Below are 22141 nucleotides of genomic sequence, written 5' to 3' on the forward strand. Positions count from 1 at the left end.
GCAGAGCTAAGCAGATCAGAGACCCCCAGCAAGCAGCATGCTGGCTGGGAAGGTCCCATAAACCATTTCTCCTTCCATCCCTCCGGAAGCAGATCGCCCCCCCCCATTGCAAATTAAGTCATGGGAGTGGGGGAAGGAAGGGGATACCAAGCACGCACACACACACACCCCAGCCCTTGCCGAATCCCTGGATGACCACGCGCACGGCAGCCATTCGAACATGGGGTTTTATTCCATTATTATCCAAGTACCTTTGAAAAGATAAATTGTACAAGTCAGCATGTGAAAAATGTTCCGGAGATGCCAGCCACACGCCCAGCCCCCGGGGGCTGGCGCCACGTTTAGAAAATATACATATTTACAATTGAACCCTTCAGAAAAAAAGGGAAATGAAGAACCCGCCACGGCCGGGCAAGGACGCGTTAAAAACCTCATCCAATGTGGAACGCAAGCAGGGCCCCAGAGAGGGGTGGTGGTGTGGGGGGACGGGACGGGTCAGCCGTGCTCTTATGACCACGCAGGAGGAGGAGGAGGAGGGAGTTCTGTTTGAAGGCACTCGGTGACGTACACAAGGCGTGGGTATCGGGCTGCCCAACCCCAACCCCCGTGCCAAGGGAGACCTGGAGACCCATCAGGACGAGGCAAAAGTGCCCAGAGCAGCCGTGGCAGTAGCCAGAGGCACAGAGCTGGGGGTGGAGCAGTGGGAGCCCCCAGCCCAGCCCTGGGGAGGCAGGGAGGGAGGCCGGGAGGGGCTAGCGGTCAGCCACCACCTTGGGGGCAGGGAAATGCCAACTGCACTGACAGAGACACGCGGTTCCACGCGGCGTAAGGAGGCCCAAAGGGCTGTGCGCAGGTGGGAAAGCGCTCCCTGCTCAGAAACTGCTGGCAACACCTCGTCTCTAAAGTGGGCGGCGCCAGGACACACCAGCACCCCCTTCGTTCTAAGAGCCCAAATCCACTCTCTCCAAGGCCCTGCCCCTCCAGCCCCAAGCCAGCAGCAAGAACGCGAGGAGAAGAAGAAGCCCGGCAGGGGAAGGCCAAGGCGGAGACCCAGGGGCCGGAGGGAGCCTGCCCCGAGCATCAACCCCTGCGCAGTGTTCCTGGTTGGGGCTGGAGGGGGGCGAGAGCGACGCACACACGTGCATGAACCAAGGGCCCGCTCGACCGGCCTGGCTGCCCCCTCCCTAACAGAGCTGCACGCTTTCGGCCTCCTCCAGCTTCCTCGGGTGTTGATGTCAAGAGCCCCGGATCACCCCAGTCCCCCGCCAGGAGAGTTTCTTTCCAGGATGTGAGCTTGCGTCGGCGGTCGTGCCACACAGGAAGCCGCGGCCCTGGGCCGAGCGGAGGCTGCTGGGAGCGCCCCACAGGCCAGAGGGGTGGGGCACAGGGCCGCCCCCCGGAGTGCCACCGCTGCCGGCCGCAGCCCCTCCCTCGGCTCAGCCGGGGCTGCCCCCCGTCTCCGACGGCCTCGGTCCTCTCCTCCTCAGGCCTAGTCAATCTTCTCCACCTTCCCAATGATCTTCTCTTCGAAGATGGGCAAGACGGCCTCCTCCTCTCGCACCTCTTCAAACACCACGCCACAGTCAAACTCGTCACTGACTTTCTTGAAGTAATACCTGCGAAACAGGGACGGAGAGCGTCACGGGGAGCCTTTGCCTCAGAGCCACCCTTGGCCACCTGCGAGGCGTTGCTGGCGCCGCCCAGCCCGGGACGCCTCAGAACGAGGGGCAGCCCTGGCCTAGAACCCGCTGGAAGCCACTGGCACCAGCACTTCGCCCGAGCCCCGGCACAGCAAGGCAATGCTCCCCCTTCTGCAAGAGGGCCTGCTGGAGTGCCACACCTCCCTGGGTCCTGACTACTGTGGGTCGGGCCCCTGGCTGTGACCCCTCAGCCACATCATCTGAGAGGGAGGGGGTTGCTCTCACAGAATCCTAGAATCGCAGAGTTGGAAGGGGCCTACAAGGCCATGGAGTCCAACCCCCTGCTCCATGCAGGAATCCACCCTAAAGCATCCCTGACAGAGGGCTGTCCAGCTGCCTCTTGAAGGCCCCGAGTGTGGGAGAAGAGCCCACCACCTCTGGGAATGATGCCCACTAAAGCCACTCGGAGCCCCTCCCAGCAGCCACCTGCCTCCCAAGTAGCCTTCGCCCGCCTACAACCTGCTTGTGGGAGGTGTCGCTTGGGCCGAGGCCTGAGGCCACAGCTAGACAGAAGCACCCGCCGAGGAGGGAGCCAGCCCGCCCACAGAGGAGAGGCAGCGTGCTGGGGCGCTCGTCACGGGTGCGAGAGAGAAAGAGGCCTCGCTTGCCCGGCCCTTACCTGTAGCTCCCTTTCTTGGTGAGCAGCTCCTTGAACTGGCCCAGCGTGACCACGCGGCCCTTGACCAGGGTGCGGTACGGGATCGGCTCCCCACAGAAGTAATAGGCCACAACGATGTTCTCGCAGGGCTGCGAGGAGCTGCCGCCCGGCCTCTTCTGCGGCTTCATCCTAGGGGGCAAACACAGAGCGGGCCCTTCACACGGCGTTGCCAGGGAGCCTGGCTGGGCTGCCTCGGACTGCGGGGAGAAGCCGTGTGTGGAGGAGGAGGAAGAGATGCCCCATGAGCCTGCAGAAGGAAACCTGCCTCCCCAATCCCAGAGGCCTGGAGGAGGACGAGGAGGAGGAGGGATTGTGAACGTCACAGGGCAGAGAAACCTGCACTGCCACGTTGGCCCACAAGAAGATGGCAAAGGCAAAGGGGGGGGCGTGGGGAGAGCCGGGAGCCAGGGCCGATCCCGGTGGAACTGGCGTTGTTGTTGGGGGAGGGAAACAACAGCGCTACTCTGCTGCCCGGAGGCCATCTAGCCGGGGCGGGGCGGGGCGGGGGGGTCGCTCTTCCGCAGCTGCAAGGCACACACGCACACACACACACACGCTGAGGGGGCTTTTATCACGGTGGACCCTGCGTCTGCTGCTCGCGTCTGCTGCTCGCTGTGGCTGCCGGCCCCATGGGCCCCTTCACATCGGGGAGGGCCAGCCTGTGCAAAGGGCCTTCCCCCTCCCACGGGGAGCTGGGCCTGTCTTGGGGAGGGGGCCCCAGCCCCACCTCCTGGTCTTGTAATGCCTGGCTCAAAAAACTCAGGGAGGGGGGGCTTCTTCATTTACACAAAGAAGCTCCAAAAAAGACCTGCACTCCTAGATCTGTGCTCTGCGCCCCCCCCGACCCCACTGGGGCCCTGACGCATCCCGGACACCGGCCGGCTGAACGACGCCCTTCAAGGGCCCCCCAAACAGCTCGCCCATGGGCTCAGCCTCTCAGGACAAGCCTGCACAGACCCCAGCGGCTGCCAAGCATTCCTTTGGGAGCAGGGCCGAAGCACAGGCAGGCAGGCAGGCAGGCAGGCGGCGCCAGCCCAGCTGGGCCCCCATAGGCATGCGTGCAGGATCTCTGCATGGCCCCGGCCCACCTCTTCCCCGGCACCTCCGCACAGGATTCGGGCCGCCACGGCCACCTTGCTCCCGGGGCTGATCCACAGCCAGTGCAATGGGCTGAAGTCGTCTGCCCGTCAGGCCAGCCGCCGTCCCCCAAAGGCAGGCCGTGGGACCAGCCCCACAGAGACCCGCCTGCCCAAAGTCCCCGCCCCCACGGGATCGAAGCGCTGTGGGACAGCATGCCGCGAAGGACGAAGCCGGGATCCTCTGGAGACAGGAACAGAGGCGCCTGGCTCGGACAGGGGGCTCAAGGTTGCCCCCCTCTCCAGTTCTGCCCCCAAATGACGCCAGCTGCTTCACAGAAGCACGTGGCCCTGTCGTGGCCCCATCTGGGGAGGAGCCTGAGCGCCCCCCAAGCCCCATGAGGACTGCAGTGCTGCTGAAAGGACCCCGACCGGCAGCCCCTCCCAGGCGCGCGAGGGGGTCTAGAGAGGAGCTACGGGGGGGGGGAGGGGAGGAGGAGGGGAAGAGCTGCAGCACATACTCAGACTCGGAGAGATCCAGGTCGGAGACGGCGGGCACCACATTCAGCATTGGCACACAAGCTGGCCTGACCGAGGAGCGCCCACGCTGGATAACCTCTTGAACATACCTGAAGAATAACCTGAGACATTAGAGGAGCCTCCTGCTCATGGGGGGCAGGCCAGGAGCCCAGCCGACCATCGCTCCTCCCTGCCCCACAGAAGGGGCCACAAGGGAACCCCAGGCGGGAGGGGGCACAGTCCACACAGCCTTGCACCTCTCTCTCCCGCTCTCCTCCTCCTCCCCCTCGGAAAACAGTCAAGCCTTCTAGGGGAAACTCATGCAAACGACAAGAAGCCAAGGGGGGCAGTGGGGGGGGGAGCCATAAGCAGGGGCCTCTGCCTCCAGGCCACGATGGCTCAGGGAGAGACCCAGGCAGAGCTTCAGTGAGAGCAAGGAGCAACTGTCCATTCCATGCTCTCTCGCCTGGCCAAGGCGGCAGCTGGGCAGATGCAGCACCGCAGAGATGAGCCTCCTCTTCCTCCTCCTCCTCCTCCTCCTCTCTTCGCCCCCCTCCCCAGCCCCCCACCACCTGAGCAGAGCTCCCCCCCCGCCCCCCGGCCACTGTACCGCTGTTTGGCAGGGGGCTTGGCGCTCCTCTTCTCCTCTTCTTCCAGCCGCCGCCGGGCTTCCTCCAGCTGAGTGAGTGGGTTGGGGGCAGGGTTGGGGGGCATGGTGGGGTCCTGGATGAAGGGGTGCGAAGGCTGCACCACGTTCCGCAGCTGGGCGCTGACCCAGGGGTGGACGGCCACAGGGCGCTCGACGGAGGCCGGCCGGGGCAGGTCGTGAGCCAGCTGCTTCTTCGTGCCGGAAGAACTATTTGGGGAACAAACAAGCAGAGAACGTTTCACACCCTCCTGGGGTGGCTTTACATACCGCTCGGGGCAGCCCATGACAATGTGGAAAGAACCGGGAAACAGGGCAACGGTCCAAGAGGCACAGGAATACACGTTCAAGAGAAGAGGGACAGAGAGGGGCGCAGCAGATAAAACTCGAGGCATTGGATGGAAACGTGGCTACCCGATCAAACTAGCACCCACCTGCACGGGGGGTGGGGGGCATGAAAGGGGGACCCAAGGCAGCCGTGGGGCAAAGAGCCCCACAGAGAAGGCCCCCTCTCACCTCCCTCTCCATTTATTTATTTATTTAATTGATATACCGGCCCATAGCCGAAGCTCTCTGGGGCAGTATATAAATAAGTATATAAGTTAAAAACAGTGGACATTAAAAAAAAGTATACAAAATTCAAAACCATCAAAAATATAAAAACAACAGTATAAAACAGTATCCAGATTGACACCTGTCAGCCAAGTGCCCCAATATCTGGGTGCCTTTTCCCCTGGCAGCAAGGTCCTTCATTGGGCCCCAATATGTGCAAATCGTAACCCCCGGTCTTCGATGTTGGGAGCCTCCATTTTCCTGCTAGGCAGAATTCGTTAATTTTTTGAGTAACGGTGAGATCGTAACTCCCAGATTCAACCAGTGCAAGTGAAACAGTTTCCCCCGCAGGCCGTTTGAGGAGACAACAGATGAATCCTCACCTGAGGCCTCTGCAAACAGACATCCACACTTTACACTCCCTCACTCGACACACACAAGCGCACGCACACTTCTTGCTCAATGACACACGCGTCACACAGGCAGTTCATCTGCAAATTCATGGAGCCTGCACCATCTGGGGCATGCAGGGGAGGGCTGAGGGTGCGGGCAGCCTGGCGTGGGAGGAGGCGATTGCTGGACCTCAGCTGTTGAGGACATCCATGGCCATCGCCGATGTTTCGAGGCTGGGCACAGTCCAAACACATCGACTCCAAGTTGGTGTGCCCCCCCCCTCTCTCGCTCTCTCTCACACACACACACACACAGACCCAGACGTGGCCTTGGAGACCTCTCTGCCCCCACAAAGGAAGCACAGAGCAGCCGCCCCCAGGCAGTCCTCTGCACAGCGCCCGCCACGCCCACGAGGCTGAAGAGAGGAACACAAGGAAGCACCTGCCCTGAGGCGCTCACAATCTGAATGGCCACACTATGACTGGGCCGGGCCCAAGGCGACGTGACCGACAAGGGAGGCCCTAAACCGCGAGGGAGCGCCTCCTCCGATCACAGGGGTGGGGTGGGGGTGGGGCGCTGGGTTACCCCATCACCTGCACAGGAACAGCTGGACTGCAACCAGGAGCAGAGCCTTTTCCAGTGTGGGCCCCTTCCGCCCATGCCTTTGGCACTCCCCCAGGGGCCAATTCTGTGGCGGCACGTAGGGCACCCTGCTGCACATGCGCCTGGATCCCCCGGGCTGGGGGTGGTTTCAACGCTTCGCTTAGCAGAGGTCCTGGTTTCCAGCTTTAGCATTATATTTTAACTGTCGTTTTAACGCATTTTGTACGCCGCCACCTTGTGGTTTGGTAATGAAGGGTAGTTACGTAAATATTTTAAATCAGTGGTTCCCAACTGGTGGTCTGTGGACCCCAGGGGGTCCACGTAACCCACCCAGGGGGTCCGTGGCAGCATTCACATATTCGCTCTGCAAGGTCCGCATTTTAATAAAAGAAAATATGCTCAATGTTGATCCAGATTTGAGACTAAAAGTAGGATCATAGAATCATAGAATAGCAGAGTTGGAAGGGGCCTACAAGGCCATCGAAATATTGAACCAGATGTGGAAGGGATTGTTCGGGACAAAAAGAGGCAGGATTTCTCCCATCACATTTAGGTGTAGTAGCTGCTAAACGTGTCATAATTTGTTCAATTGTAAACTAGACGTTAGTAAAATTAAATTCGTCTTTATATTCCTAACTAAATCATTGTCATTTCTGCGTGGTAATATCACAAAATTTTATGGTCTGTTTTTTTTAGTTTACCTAAAATCCTTTGCTTATTAGAGGCTACCTCTTATTCTCTCCAAAACATTGCTTCGCACAGGTACCTACCATAGAGATAGCAAAATTTTCAAAAGCCGTGGGCCCATGGCTTGGCATTTGAAAGGGGTCCGCAGGACTTAGCTAACTGGGAGCCACTGTTTTAAACGCACGATAAAGCAACCATAAGCCGGAGATGGAAGAGCACAGAAGGAGCCGCGCTGTGCCCGGAGGCTCCACCTCAGCCCCGACGCAGGTGCGGGAGAAGGGGTGGAGGAGGACCTGGGCCAAGTGTGTACAGAGGCAGATTCCGGGGGGAAGAGGGGCAGGGGCAGAGGGGGAGCAGGGCAAGGGCATTTGGGGCAATGAGGGCCCCGGAGGGCGCGCGGACACAGGCCTGCAGAGGACACACACACACACTCCGAGCCTGCCAAGGCGACCAGGAAGCTGCCGGTGCCTGGTTGGCCAGGGTGGGACACGGGGCCAGGGAGGCATTGGTTGGATCCAGCCGCCAAATTCTCCGTAGGTTCTGGGCTGGGGAGTTTCGGAGGCTCCTGCCTCGCTCGTGGCAACGGCGCCCTGGCGACTCGGGGCCAGCTCCGCCTTTCGCCTCGCGCCCCCCTCGCTGCCGGGCTCCTTCCCCCGCTGCCGCGCTCACCCGTGATTCGTCTTCTTGTGCCTGCTGATCTCCTTCTCGCCCTCAATGATCCACTGCATGATCTTATGGTTTCTTTCCACGTCTTCCGGAGAGCCCGGCACATCGTAGCTGGCACCGTCGTTCTTCCCTGAATCCGCTTTCTTGACATTCCGCTTTGACAGCAGGCCGGCTTTCCCGCTAGGAGGAGGAGGAGGAGGGGGCCGTGTCAGCAGCTGTCACTAGCTGCTTGCATGAGGAAGAGTGGAGCACGGGGGGGGCGGTGCCTCGCAACCTCCCCAGGGAACCACGGCTGGGCACTGCTCCCCCAGGGCCATCAGGCTTCCCCCGGGGCAGAAGTGGCGGCCCTCTGGCATGGCAGCAGCCGAGGCCGAGCCTGGATCCTGGGAGATGCCGGTGACCCAGCACTGCCCGCAGAAGCGGCTCGGGAGAGCTGCCAGCCAGCCAGCCAGCCAGCCACACCCTCAGTCCTGGGCCTCCTAGCCAGGCCGGCCGTGTCCGGCGCGACCCCCAGGAGCTGCCCCCTCCTGCTCTTTCCCAGCCGCCACGTGCAGGTGTGCCTGCCAAGAGGGGCGCTTCACACCATCCTGAGCCACGAGCCTGGCCGTGTGGCCGACGTGGCCTGTGGCAGCAGACGCTCCTCCAGGCCTTTCCCCAGTCACAAGTCCTCCCTCCCTCCCTCCCTCCCTCCCTCCTTCCCAGCTGCCCAGCACCTCACCTGTAAGCCGAGGCGTCCAAGGGGCCGGGGCCCAGGCCATCCCCGTAGGCCCGCAACTTGGGGGAGCAGCCGTGAGCATCCACCGCCCAGGCGAAGGCGCCGGCCCCACGCTGGCCGGCTTCCGCCTCCGCCGGCTCTTTGGCCTTGAGGGCGCCGTGGTGATGGACGAGGTGGTGGTACACGTGCTTGTGGTGGTAAAGGCTGGCTGCGTCCAGCTTCAGCCCCGCCTTGGCGGGGTGCTTCCCATGCCCCGGCGGCCCAGCGCCCATCAGGCCGTGCAGCTTGCCGGGCAGGCTGCTGTCCGGCGAGCGGGGCTTGGGGGAGTGGCGGCCAGGGCCTGGCGACTGGCAGCCCGGCGTCTTCATCACCCGCTGGACGTGTTCGTCCAGGATGCTCTCCGGGTCCTCCTCGTGAGCGTCCCGCAGTTGCATCTCTGCGTAGCGGGGGGCAAAGTGGGGCAAGAGCTGCGTGGGAGTCAGCTTGTGGCTCACCACGGAGGGGACCATGGAGACGTCCGCGTCTTCCCCCTCTTCCTCCTGTCAGGAGACAACGGGCGCTTCAGGGGGCAGCAGGGCACAGTTGGATGCCTGGGAGGGGGGCCTCCCCCCACAGGGGTCCACAGCTGGCCCAGGGGAGGGCCCGCACTGCCCCACAGCCCAGAGCAGCAGTCCCGGGGGGTTCCCTCCAGAAGGCCTGTCTCCCCTGCTGCTGCTCTCCTTCCCCTGCAAAACGCGCCTCCTTATGCAGCCCCCTCCAGAAGGGAAGCCCGCGTGGGACGAGGGCGACGAGGCCCTTTGCCCAGCCCAACCAGAGCAGAGCGCTGCAAAAGCAAAGAGGGAAACCAAGGCCCCCCACCCCAGGGGTGTCCCTTCAGCCGGGGCCGGAGGCCCAGAGCACCCGCCTTGCTGCCCCGGAAGCAGCGGATGGGTGGGGGTGGGGAGCTGGCAGCTGCCACTCACCGCTCGGACACGCTTCAGGCGCTCCTCCAACTTGGCCTCAGCTTCCCGGTCCCGTAGGACTTCCTCCAGGCGATTGATCAGCTCAGCAGCAAATTTCTGTGGTTCAACGTGGATATCCTTTGGCATTCGGTAGGTACGCTGCGGAAGACACAGACACACTCCGCCACTTAGCACAGCAAGCTCTTCCGAGCCATCAAGGGAGGCGATCTTGTCCCAAAGTGTGTGTGTGTGGGGGGGGGGGGGAGACAGCAGCCTGGCAGGCAAGTCCCTGGGGCAGGGAGGGAGTCTGCACCCCTAAGCGGCTGCCAAAGCCTCGGCCCAGGGTTGTTCAGACCCCAAAGATAGTTAAAAATAGCTGCACCCCTGCTCCAGGGCTGAAGCCCAGGAGAGAGTATCGCAGATGTAACAGCCAAAAGCCGCCCTGTACAACCATCACACGATCAGCCTTCGTTTCTGCTTGAGCAAGGAGACCGGCATTCACCATTTCAACCTAGCCCATCATCCCTGGCCACCTAGACCAATGGTGAGGGATAGTGACAGGACTGTTCCCACCCAAAGCATCCACAGGGTCCCGGCTGGGGAAAGGCTGCCATCACCTGCTTGGCAGCGGCCCCTCTCCGGGGGGGGGGGGGGGAGCAGAGAGAGCCGAGGCCCCTCCCTGCACACCTGCCCAGGAAGGGGAGTGCGGGAGGTGGGGGGAGGTCCTGTGGCTTACAGGAATGTGAGGTAGCGGCACGCGTCCGTTGGCTTTGGCACTCTCCTGCATCTCTCGGCGATGCTGCTTGCGGAGTCGGTACGGCGGGATCCCATCTCTGCCAAGAGGAAGCGACACAACGCACGCACACACACACACAACGAATATCAGCTCCAGAGGAGGAGGAAGGGGGGGGGCCCAGGACACCAGTGCAGGCAGGGCTTGCGGGCTCTCGCACAGGGTGGCTGCCACAGGCCCAGGCCAGGGCCACTCTGTCTCTGGCGTGCGTGGGAGCTGCTCTTTCTGAGGGCAGGTCCCGAGGGGGGGGGGAGGAGGCATCCCAGCCTCCCAGGCGACGGACTGGCCTTAGCCTTGCTTCCCCCCCCCACGCCCTGCCGGCCCCTTCCCTGGCACGTCCACCTCTCCTGAGCCAAGCCTCTCGGGGAGCAACTGAGCAGCGCCTGACCCTGCCTGGCCTGGCCCTGCTGCTGGAGACCCACCCACCCCTCAGCCAGGACACAGAGGTGCACGGCCCTGGCTCCCCCTGCCATCCCCCCAAGGCCACCACCGCCCCCGGGGCGGGAGAAGTAGTACTCACACGCTGCTGTCCGTCAGCGACAGGGTGTCTGCGTCACTGGACATGCTGTGCTGTTCGCTGTCATTGGCGCTGGTGGCCGGTGCCAGGGCGTAGCCTGTGTTGACATAGTATGGGTGAACCGGCTCTCTCCAAGACCCATGCCTGCGAAGGAGAACGGGGAGGGAGGCGGACGTGAGGCTACCGGGCGCAGCCCAGGTCCCGCCAGCCGAGGCAGCGAGAGAGACGCAGCCTCCTTAGGAGGAGGCACGAGGGAGCCTCGCAGGGTCTCAGGCACGGAATTGCCAAAATGCAGACCTCGGCCCACCCCGAGTGCAACTAGAGGGACCAGGAACTGGGCATTTGCCTCCCGAAGGGAAGACCGGGGCAGCTCTAGCCCCTTCCAGGGGCAGAACTCAGGGGCTGGAGACAAAAGGCCCCAGCCCCTCCCCCTCCCCTTCAGAGCCTCAGATGCCCTGGACAAGGCCCCAGGGAGCAGCGGCTTCATGCGCACCTGAGCATCACTCCCCAGGGAAAATGGCCCTGCAGCACTCAGGCTCTGGAGAGGCTCCTCAGCAGGCCCAGAGAAGGGCAGCAGTCAACCCCGGACCTCTGCCTGCCTCCTGCTTCCACAACTAGGTTCAGGCAGGCACTTCGAGGGGGGGGGCGTTCATTGAAGTCACCCATTATTACAACACCCTCTGATTACATTTCTTGGTTCCTTAAATGACTGAGGAACTGCAGCAAACACCAGTGCAAAAGAGGACATTCTCGACTTCATGGACAAATTGAAAGTTAGTAAGTCCCCAGAGGGTGAGACCATCCTAGAGTTCTTAAAACACTCAAATATGCAATCTCTGGCGTTGTCCTAACCAACGTATGCAACATGCCCCTAAGATCAGCCTCTGTACCAGGAGGCCTGGAAGACGGCCCGTGTAACCCCACCTCTTGAAAAAGGGGATCGGGGTGGGGGCGGGGGGGGGGAGAATCTGGCGCTGTCGTGCTCCTGCCCTGCTTGCGGCCTTCCCATAGAAACAGCTGGTTGGCCACCGTGCAACCAAAATGCTGGCCCAGATAGACCCTTGGTCCGATCTAGCAGGGCTCTTAGAATCAGAGGATCATAGAATCGCAGAGTGGGAAGGGGCCTACAAGGCCATCGAGTCCAACCCCCTGCTCAATGCAGGAATCCACCCTAAAGCATCCCCAACAGGTGGCTGTCCAGCTGCCTCTTGAAGGCCTCTAGTGTGGGAGAGCCCACCACCTCCCTAGGCCACTGGTTCCATTGTCATACTGCTCTAACAGTCAGGAAGTTCCTTATACTCTCTCTGGCAGGCCCACAAGCACTAGACCGGGCTGGGTTCCTGAGAGGGAGCCGGCCCAGGGGGGAGGTGAGGGGCGCATTCTGCCCCAAGGGGCGCCTGGCGTGCCTGACGGCCGCCTTCCTGTCTTGCTCCGCACTCGGCCGCCCTGGGACTTCTCGAGGCGAGACTTCACGCGAGATCTCCCGATCCAACATTCCCAGCTCAGGGCAGCCAGCCATGGAAGGGTTCCTCTTTATTAACACAAATTCCAGGGAACGTTTCATCTGGAATACATTATTTCTATGAATAAGAGGAAGGAAGGAAAGAATCCCCACACAGGGCAAACTGTTCCAGATCGCGTTCTGTGGCATTTATATGAGCAGCTTTAGCCCGGCCTTCCTGCTTCAAAGCCTTTCGCCGCTGTTTCTAGCCCAGGCAGGCGGCTCAAGGGGCCGGCTCTGGCTGTGGTGGTGGTAGTGATGGAGGAAGCATGCGATGCTACCAGCTCTCCACCAACGCACATATCCCAGCCCATGACGCATGCCAAAGGGAAGTGCTGGTCACACGCACGACGACGCAAAGCAGCCGGAGGGCCCCTGCTTGCCCAAGGGCCCTGCTTGGCAGCTGCAACCAGAGACCGGCTGCATCAGGAATGCCCCTTCCAAGGGGCGTCCCTGGCAAAGCTTGTTCAGAACACGCCCTGAGCTGTGGAAGCCCACAGAAACGCTCCGGCATTTTCACGGAGGGATGAGACTGCGTCGGACCTACGGCTCAGCCACAGCCAGAAAGGTCCGAGAGAGGAGGAGGAGGAGGAGGAGGAGGAGGAGAAGGGCACCGTCCAGGCCAGTGTCGACAATGCTGGGCTGGATGGATCAGGGTGGGATGGGTGTGTGTGTGTCTGACTCAGTCTCAGGCAGCTTCTGATGTTCCACAGGCCCAAGCTGGCATTGCCAGCGACAAGGGCCGGGCTCTCATCCCATGCTCCAAGCTCTGGAAGCTGGGCTCTCTTTGCAGAGCCTGGAAAGAATCCCAACAGTTTCAACAACGGGCCTCTCAGCTCACTCACTCCCGCCCTGCCTGCAAGGCAGTTCGACTCCGTGGCCCTTTCCCCCATTTCAGCCAAGTCCAGTTCGCAAAACCTTTGGGCTGTTTTGGACCCGCTGAGCTTCCTCTGAGGTACAAAAGCAAAGGAGCAAAACTCTGGCTGGGGAAAGAGTCGGGGCGAAAGGTCCACGCCCGTCTCCCGGTCCCCAAACACTCCATTCTGCATTCTGCTTTTACCGCACACACATTTGGTGCACAATTGAGGGGCAGCAGGGGGCGTGATGCTGTCTCCAAGCGGGGCAGCCCCACAGCGAGAACACAGGGAGAGAGGGCAGGGCAGAAGCTTCGGATCCCACGCTCACGGCAGACCAGCTGGAAGCCTGGAGAGGCACGAGCAGGCATTTATTTAGATGAAGCTGAGTAGCTTCTGCAAAAGCAAGGTCCACCTCTGAGTTAATACGCATCCTCTCTCCCTCTCCCTCTCCCTCTCTCTCCTGGAGCGCTTATTTTTTTTAGAAAGCCACAGATGCCTCTTGCATCCCATCGCTGGCCGCACAATGTAAGTTCATGGCAGACCAAGGCTCTGGTCTGAAGGCATCTGACGTGGCCCCGTTGCCAGAATTCAGTAGGCCTGGGTCCGGTCAGGGCTTGGATGGGTTAGCACCAAACACACCGCCCTGAAGGCCATGATGGAGGAAAGGTAGGAGGTTGACAGAACAAGGAAGGGAAATGAAACTGCAAAACGCTCAAGGCATTTATGCGGAAATTGGCATTCTCAAGCCAAGGCTGCAGGTAAATGGGAAAGGTATTATTGTGCTGCATTCCTGATTTACAAGGGACCTTCTGGGATGCAGCACGTGGGGCCAAATTGTGTTTTGATCCTCTGATAATAGAAATGCAGCATCAGGAGGTCGCCCTCAGGTGACAGAGAGAGAGAGAGAGAGAAACAAGTCTGCAGGAGGAAAAGTGCTGAGACCCATCCTGGGTCAAATCCTCCCATATGGAATTGTGCTAGGCCAGCCTTCCTCAACCTGGGGCGCTCCAGATGTGTTTGACTGCATCTCCCAGAATGCCCCAGCCAGCTGGCTGGGGCATTCTGGGAGTTGTAGTCCAACACATCTGGAGCGCCCCAGGTTGAGGAAGGCTGTGCTAGGCGGACAGTAGAGTGCTGCCACATTCTGCACGATGACAAATACTTTGCTTAAGCTGTCCCTCTTGACAAGGCACTTGCAGGCACCCTGAAATTAAACCTCTTGAGATGATTACAGTGCATGAAATTCAAAACAAAACGCACAGCAGGTCAGATGTTGTGTGTTTGGCTTGTTTGCATTTGGGAGGAAGACAGCCCGGAAGCTCGCTGCTCTGGTCCCCAGCCGTTGCCTCAAGCAGAAGGCGCCACGGCGCTGCCGGCACGCTGCTTGCACAGGGCCACTGCACCCCCTGTGCCAAGAGATGGTGATGATGGAGGAAGCATCTGAGAAAGGGAAGGGTGGGGCTCCTGGACCCGCAAGGGGGGGGGGCAGAAGGTTCTGCCTCCTCTCTCTCGCCGGCTTTGGAAACCAGGATTGGAACAGAAAGCAGGTTTCCTTTGCATTCACCCTGAAATGGCTATCTCTGGATTTCGTTAGGGATTCTGAAAAGAGTCAACAAGAAGCGAGGGCAGCCTGGCAGGAGCACGCGTACGCACACACCCGCCATTTGCAGCCACGAGCAAAAACTGGGCGTCTGTGTGTAGGCGGAACAACCCCAGCTTGACTGGCACGGTGCAGCTGTCCCATCTCAGCAGCAGGTGCCCATAACCCAATTTTGTCCCCCTGCTCCATCAGATGGACAAGTGCAGGAGATCAGGCTCACAGGCCTCACTAGGCGAAGGCCGCCCCGCACCCACAGTTGGAGGGCTGGCAGAGACCGTTTAAGAGCCCGGAGGCAGCATCCGGCAGGAATGCTTTCCCCCCTGAAACGTGAACGCAGCAGCGGCTGCCAGCGCTCCACTGACACGAGCACACCGAGAGGACGCAAAGGGTTCAGAAGGGCTTCCCATCTCCAGATGCACCAGGGGGGCTGCCTGACAACCAGGGCCCCCACTTCATTCTGCTGGGAAGCCTCTAGCGGTGTTACTCCATGGTTTTTGAAAGCTGCCGGGAAGCAAGGGGGGCAGGGAATGAGCCGGTTGATCACGTTCACGGCAACTGAAATAAGCCACCCTGGCTTGATGCAGCCACCGTGCATGCCGGCTGGGATTCCTCCATCACCCACACTAGGGTTGCTTCCATGTTGTCCAGACCCAGTGTTTGGGCTTGTCTGGGGTGGACAGCAACCCTCAGAGAGCCCAACAGCAGCCCATGGGTCATTTGAGGGTTGCTGCCCACCCCAAACAAACCGTGCCACCTGGCTTCGGATGGCAAGGCAAGGGAAATCAGGGAAATCTGGCCGTCACGTGCCTGGCCCGCACGGTGGCCGCCACAAACCACGGGGGCTTGCTTCAGCTGCCGTGATCGAGTGGACCGGGCGCCTGTCTTTCAAAAGAGCATGCGGCTGTGCCTCATGTTGGGATGCGTCGGCCACTCCTAACATCTACCACATGTTGGGAGTGGAAGAATTCAGCTGCTGGCCTCCAGACTGGCGAGGAAGAGAGTCAGGCCTCTCTGCTCCAGAGCTTGTTGGGGAGGAGCAGAGGGGGAGTTCCGTGAGGAGAAACTCGTTTCTAATGTTCCTTGTTTACATCGGGGGACCGGGAAAGGGGGGCAGACAACTTTAAAATACAGCCCAGTTTAGGCCTGGGACTGGGGGATATTTGGATTCAGGAGTGTGTGTTTTTGGCTTGTAAAATTTTGCTATGTGTAATTGTCTTATGTGGTTTAGGGTTTATTCAGAGTTATAACCAAGGAGCAGAACAAAGGGCTAAATAATATACATTTGTTAAGCGTCAGACACAGACAAGTACTAATTCTGGAGAATTCCTCACCATGCTATCCACCTGGAGGTGTATCTGCATTTTTTGAGCATGGTTAGACAAGACAGATAAACATTCTGCAAGCCTGGAGGAGGGGGCCGCTGCTCAGGGGAACAGCCCCTCCCTGGGGTGCACAAGGCCCGGCCAAGCTCACCAGCCAGCCCAGTGCGAAGCAATCGCTGACGGCAGGCCCGAGAAGGGCTGCAGAGGGCCCTGGCCAGGCAGTGCTGGGCGGACTGATGGGTGACTTCCAGGAGGGACCTGTGACTATTCCAGCCACCAGGTGCTGCCGCCCGCCCCACATCCTGTCCAGCCCCAGCCTTCCCATGACCAATCCAAAGACTTCCTTTGGCTACCCTGCAGCCACAAACAGCGCGCGCGCTGCGATCCCCCCTCTCACCGGATAGGAAATGAGCCTGAGCTAAACAAGGGCAGCCTGCGATGAGGACTTGGGACCTGCGGGGTCTCACCTGAACTCTCTTCCCTCACTGTAGCGCCTGGCCGTCGTGGCGCGCTGGGGGGCCGTCTCCAGGAGGAGCTTCTGGGTGAGCCGACTGGAGGGAATGGAATCCCGGCCGGACTCCTCTTCCTCCGCGTCCTGGTCACATTTCCACTCCTCGTCTTCGTTGAGGGTAGGCAAATAGCCAGGTAGGCACTTCCCTGTCCCTGACCCTGAGCTTTGATCGCTATACACCTTGGGACTTTCCCCACCCGTCCTTGTATACTCCAAATAAATATCTGACTTAAGGAACAGCGGGTAGGTATTCTCCTCTATCATGGACTGGATCTCCGTCTGGGCCTGGTCGAACATGGCCGGGTCAATTAGCTGCTTCATCACGCAATCTTTTATGAAGCTTTTGGTGGCTGGTTTGATTTGCCGGGACACGATCCCATTATTGTCCAGAATGTACTTTTTGTAGATGGCCTTCGCCAGCTTCAGCCGCTTTTCCTCGTTGGAGTCGCACGGCTCCAGCTTCCGGAAGCCACTGCAAGCAAACCAGAAGTCCAGCAAGTCGGCACAGTTTTCTTGCTTCAAAAAGGTCCTAAACAGGTTGATGCCATCTTGGTCGTCCAGCAGGGAGTGCAAAGACTCTGCCCATCTCAGGTAGGGAGGCGTGGGGGAAGCGCTCCCCTCCGGCTCATAGCCCAGGTCCAGATCCGGACGCCTCGGCGTTGCTGTGGAAGTCTCCGTTTTGACAACATCGCACTTGCCAGAGTAAAATCCATGGCCGGCCGGCCGCAGTTCCGTGGAAACAAGTTCGCCTTCCTCACCAGGGACCGGTGGCCTGGGAGCATCCTCGGTAAAGCTTCCCCCAAGGTCCAGAGGGAAACTTTTGCCTTGAACACTCATCTTGCTGGCGCTTGCTGGCACAGGAGCAAGTGCAGAAGGATGGCCACCGCCTCAGCGCCCAGGCAGGAACATGCAAACCCGGCTGCAACAGCAGAAAAAGGGGGTCAGAAAGCTCAGTGAACCTCTCTCAACGTTCTCAGCCCTGTGCCACGAACTGAGGGCATGAGGGCATCGCCCCAGGGCAATGAGGGCAAGACTTCCGGGAGGATGCAAGACACGCTCCGACTTAAGGGAACCCAGTGACACGGGCGAGTGGCCAGTGCAGGCTTTAATCACTGGTGCCCTAACACATCCCACATCCTCCTGCAACTAAAACATCAATTTAGACACCTGCAAGGCCCCCTTTCCCTTGAAAAGAGGTTTACGCCTGGGCCCCTTCCAGGTCCTAAATCTTGGAAAGGGCAAGAAATCTACGAATTCTCTGGATTGCCCAAGGGAGATACTCTAATCTTTTGGGCGATACTTTATTAGGACACCGGCATAAAAATAGGAGTGTGTTGTCTTAAGCGGGGGGGGGGGGGAAAGGCTGCTCGGGTGTGGAGGAAAGGGCTCCTTGCCATCTTCTACAGTGGCATCGTGGCAAACGTGTGGGCTCAGGAGCCCCTCTGAGCCCAGGGGGACCCGGGGAAGTCCCACTGTGTCCCGTGGGGCTTCCACGCAGGATTCGCAACGACCACTAGGCCTGCCCAGCTGTGCCACAAGAACTCCTCTCCAAGCCCTCCTGGGGGGTGGGGGAGGGGCCTGCAAGGACCCCAGGGAGGCCGCCCCGGCTCTTAGCCCCTGGCCACGGTGGGCGAGCATCCCCCAGCCCAAGGCGAGGGGGGCCTGGCAGCGGGGCACGGGAGTGGGGCTGGTTGGGTGGGTGGGTGGCGGCTCCTCCAGCCCCCTCTTCGCAAGGGAGCCCCGCTACCGACGGGGGCGGCGGCAGGCGGAGCGAGGGCCGAAGCGCCAGCGAGGGTCTGCCGTTCACACGTGCACCGCGGGGACGCTGCTCTTTGTTTGACGGCTGGCGAGGCGGCCTTCACTGACAGCCACCCCGGCGGCCCTCCCTCCCTCCCTCCCTCCACGCGCACCCGAAGCACGTGTGCACCCGCCGAGCGGCCCCGCTCCGGGAGGGGGGGTCAGGTGGGCGGAGGGCAGAGCGGGGCGGGGGGGCAGGAGGGCGCAGCCGCGGAACCCGGGCCGGAGGCCGAGAAGCACGTTCACCGGGCCCAGGCAGGCAGCGAGCGAGCGAGCGAGCGAGGCAGGCAGGCAGGCTGCTGCCTCGGCCTCTTTCTTCCCTGCCTGGCCTCCGTCGGCTGCCGGCGCGGGCTCCGGGAGAGGAGAGGAGAGGAGAGGAGAGGCCGGCCCTCCCTCCCTCCCTCCCTCCGTCCGCCCCCCGCCCCGGCTGGGCCTGCCTGCTTGCCTGCCTCCGCCCGCCCCGAGCGACTCACCGGCGTCGGCCCGAGAGCGCCAAGAGGACGAGGGGCGGCCGCGGCCCCGGCGAAGCGGCCTGGGAAGGCGGGCGGCGCCGGGCCCCCATGGCCGCAGGGCCGGCGCGGGACTCGGCTGGGTGCTCCGCTGCGCTGGGCTCCGCTCGGCCTGGCCGGGCCTGGCGCCTCCTCCTCCGCCGCCGCCGCCGCCGCCGCTGCTTCGCTTCCTCCCCTGCCCTTCTTCCGCCGCCGCCGCCGCCGCCGCCCGTGACGGAGGCGGCTCAGCAGCGCCCCCGCACGGCCCTGCGGCCCCAGCCGGGACAGGCGAGCAGCAGGCGGAGCAGGCCCAGGCCCAGTAGGCCGGGCCCGGGGCAGGTTGCTAAGCAACGCGGAGCGCCTCGCGGAGCCGCCTGCTGCCCGCCCGCCCGCCGCGGGACACGGGAAGGGGCGGCCCGGCGGGCTCCAGGCCGAGGGGGCGCCGCCAGGGAGGAGGAGGAGGAGGAAGGGCAGCCGAGGCTGCTGGGACGAGCATCCCCCCCACACACACACCTCCCGCCGGGACCGGAGGACGGAGCCCCCGTGGGGCTGCGGGGAAGCCCGGTCCGCCGCCTGCCTTGCCCAAGACGCGGGGCGAGCGCCAGCCTGAGGGTTCAGCAGGGCCAAGAGGAGCAGCAGCAAGCGGCACTGACTGACTGACTGACTGACTGACCACCCCCACTTATTGTTGTTGTTGTTATTATTATTATTATTGTTGTTATCATTTGTTACATTTCTCTACTGCCCCATAGCGGAAGCTCTCTGGGCCGTTTATACAGGATATTAAAACAATTAAAAGCAATTGATATAGGATACTAAACAATTAATATATAGGATATTAAAACAAAAACAATATGCAAAATTTAAAACCAGGGATGCTTTAGGGTGGATTCCTGCGTCGAGCAGGGGGGTTGGACTCGATGGCCTTGTAGGCCCCTTCCAACTCTGCGATTCTATGAAAGCCATACAGTTTACACAAGAACATACATCTCAAAACAACTACAAGATGTCAGCCGGACCTAAAAACAGATCCGGGATCGGTTAAGCTCATATTGCTAAACGCCTGGAGGAAAAGAAAAGCCTTGACCTGGCACCGAAAAAACAGCAATGCTGGCACCAGGCAGGACCGACCGGGGTTAACTGAAACCGGTTTATTTGAACAAACCAGAGGGAGGGGGGGTCAATGCTGGACCTGCCTCACATGTACTCTCTTCGGGGTCCTCCATTGTGGGACCTGAGTCCATCTTTTGGCTGCCCCCCCCCCCATATGGATGAAAGGAGCGTGCACGATCTCAGATCTGTATATAGGATCTGGCAGAAGCCCAGGACCCCAGCACAATGTGGGTCCTACAGGGGAGAAGCATCCTGACTGTGAGGACCTATTTTGCATGCAGAAGGTCCCAGCAACTCTAGGGAGGACAGGAAAATCTGTCCTCTGGAGACCCGCAGCTGCCAATCACTGTCAGCAATACTGAGGGCTGGTCTACCTCAGTATAAGGCAGCTTCTTGTGTTAGGACATCCCCCAGCCTAACCCCAACAGGGTGCCCTCCAGATGTTGTCGACTTCAGTTCCCCTCCGCATGGCCCACAGTCAAGGACGCTGGAATTGTAATCCAAAACATCTGAAGATACCGTGCTGGGGAAGGCTGCCGTATCCTATCCCATCACCACCACTTTATGCCTGGACCTGCACCAATAATTCCTTTCAATGAGAGGGGCGCAATTAAAAAGGGCCCTGCCCACATCGCCATGGCAAAGCTGAGGCTATAGCGCCCAATCACCGCTCATTGTCGCTAGTGTACAAACCCAGGGAGACCCGGCCTCTCCTTTGGCAGCCTCTTAGAACTCACAAAAGCCATTCAGTTTGGTGATGGGGACTCGGGGGGGGGGGGGGCAGGCAGGCAGGCAACGTGAGGGGCTCTGGGCCAGCCATTCATTCCCTGCCCACTCTGGTAGGCTGGACTGTGCAGGGGCCGGGCCCCAGAGCAAGGCGAGTGAGGCCTCTGGGATGCTGCCCAGTGGGGCTGGCCTCTCCAGCAAAGCAGCAGTAGGGAGCCAGAAGGCATTGGGCAAAAGCATGCTGGGGGAATTCCTCCCCTCCCCCACTTCCCTGGATTTGAACCCAGGGCACCCAGCATGTAAATCATGAGCTGTTCCACCAGACCAGTTCTCCAGCAGCTCCTTGCCCCTACCACTGGGTCTTGAGGTGTGGGGCAGTGAGGGAGACGATCTTCTCTTAGATTCCCTCCATGACCTTGGACTCTGTGGCTCTGTCTATAACTGGTTCGCCTCCTATCTAGAGGGTCGCTCTTTCAGCGTGTCGGCTAACGGCAGCTCGTCCTCCTCCTTTCCCCTTTCAGTAGGGGTTCCGCAAGGCTCGGTGCTTGGCCCGCTGCTGTTTTCTCTATACATGCTGCCCTTGGGTAAACTTATTCAATCTCATGGCCTCCAATATCACCTGTATGCCGATGACACACAACTATACCTCTCATCTCCGGAACTTTCTCCTGATGTTCACGATCGTATCTCGGCATGTCTTTCAGATATCTCAGCTTGGCTGCTTCATCGTCGCTTGAAGCTTAACATGGCAAAAACTGAACTGCTTGTTTTCCCTCCTAAACCTTCTCCTCACCTCTCATTCTCTCTTACTGTCAACAATGTCACGCTTACTCCGGTCAAGGAAACTCGTAGCCTTGGCTTTATATTTGATTCCTCGCTCTCCTTTATTCCTCATATCGAGGCAGTAGCTAAATCTTGTCGTTTCTTCCTGTATAATATTGCCAGGATTCGACCATTTTTGTCTGTCTCTTCTGCCAAGACTCTCGTTCACGCACTGGTTATCTCTCGGTTGGACTACTGCAACCTCCTCCTCTCTGGCCTCCCCTCGTCTCACATCAGTCCGCTGGTCTCTGTCCACCACTCTGCCGCTAAGATCATCTTCCTGGCCCGCCGCTCTGACCATGTCACTCCGCTTCTGAAATCTCTTCATTGGCTCCCAATTCATTCCAGAATCCAATATAAACTTCTCCTGTTGACCTTCAAAGCTCTTCACGGTCTAGCTCCTGCCTATCTCTCCTCTCTCATCTCACACTATTGCCCTGCTCGTGCTCTTCGCTCCTCTGATGCCATGCTTCTTGCCTGCCCAAGGGTCTCTACTTCCCTTGCTCGGCTTCGTCCATTTTCCTCTGCTGCCCCTCATGCCTGGAATGCTCTTCCAGAACACCTGAGAACTACCAACTCAATCACAGCTTTTAAAACACAGCTAAAAACTTTTCTTTTCCCTATAGCTTTTAAACTTTGAGTTTGTTCTGACTCTATACTGTTAGCTTCACCCTTCCCGGTGCCTGTTTACACTTCCCTGTGCCTGTTTGCATTCTCTTTCCCTTCTTATTGTTTACTACAACTTTATTAGATTGTAAGCCTATGCGGCAGGGTCTTGCTATTTACTGTGTTATCTGTACAGCACCATGTACATCGATGGTGCTATATAAATAAATAATAATAATAATAATAATAATGCCCCAGACGTTCCCGTTTCCTGGTGCTGGCTAGATATGCAAAAGATGGTTGGGCTAGATCCCCGCTCCCACCCCCCACCC

The 22141-nt window shown here is 60.0% G+C and overlaps 1 protein-coding gene across 3 annotated transcripts; it reads right to left on the minus strand.

The window, feature by feature from the left end:
• Positions 1–213: 213 nt before the first annotated feature.
• AXIN1 (axin 1) lies at positions 214–20753 on the minus strand. Of its 3 annotated transcripts, none has more exons than XM_063143053.1 (11): positions 20735–20753; positions 16214–17176; positions 10470–10610; positions 9893–9989; positions 9178–9315; positions 8219–8754; positions 7504–7680; positions 4564–4809; positions 3956–4063; positions 2320–2487; positions 214–1616 (listed from the first exon to the last, which is right to left on the minus strand). In XM_063143053.1, exons 2-11 carry the CDS (start codon positions 17092–17094, stop codon positions 1490–1492), a joined length of 2619 nt encoding a protein of 872 aa, XP_062999123.1. In that variant the 5' UTR covers positions 17095–17176; positions 20735–20753; the 3' UTR covers positions 214–1489. The 3 variants fall into 3 exon arrangements, with proteins under 3 accessions (XP_062999123.1, XP_062999122.1, XP_062999124.1); XM_063143052.1 differs by lacking the exon at positions 20735–20753 and adding an exon at positions 18528–18607; XM_063143054.1 differs by lacking the exons at positions 3956–4063; positions 20735–20753 and adding an exon at positions 18528–18607.
• Between the last annotated feature and the right edge of the window lie 1388 nt (positions 20754–22141).

The sequence above is a fragment of the Elgaria multicarinata genome, chromosome 17 (assembly GCF_023053635.1).
Source record: "Elgaria multicarinata webbii isolate HBS135686 ecotype San Diego chromosome 17, rElgMul1.1.pri, whole genome shotgun sequence".
In the NCBI taxonomy this organism is placed as follows: domain Eukaryota; kingdom Metazoa; phylum Chordata; class Lepidosauria; order Squamata; family Anguidae; genus Elgaria; species Elgaria multicarinata.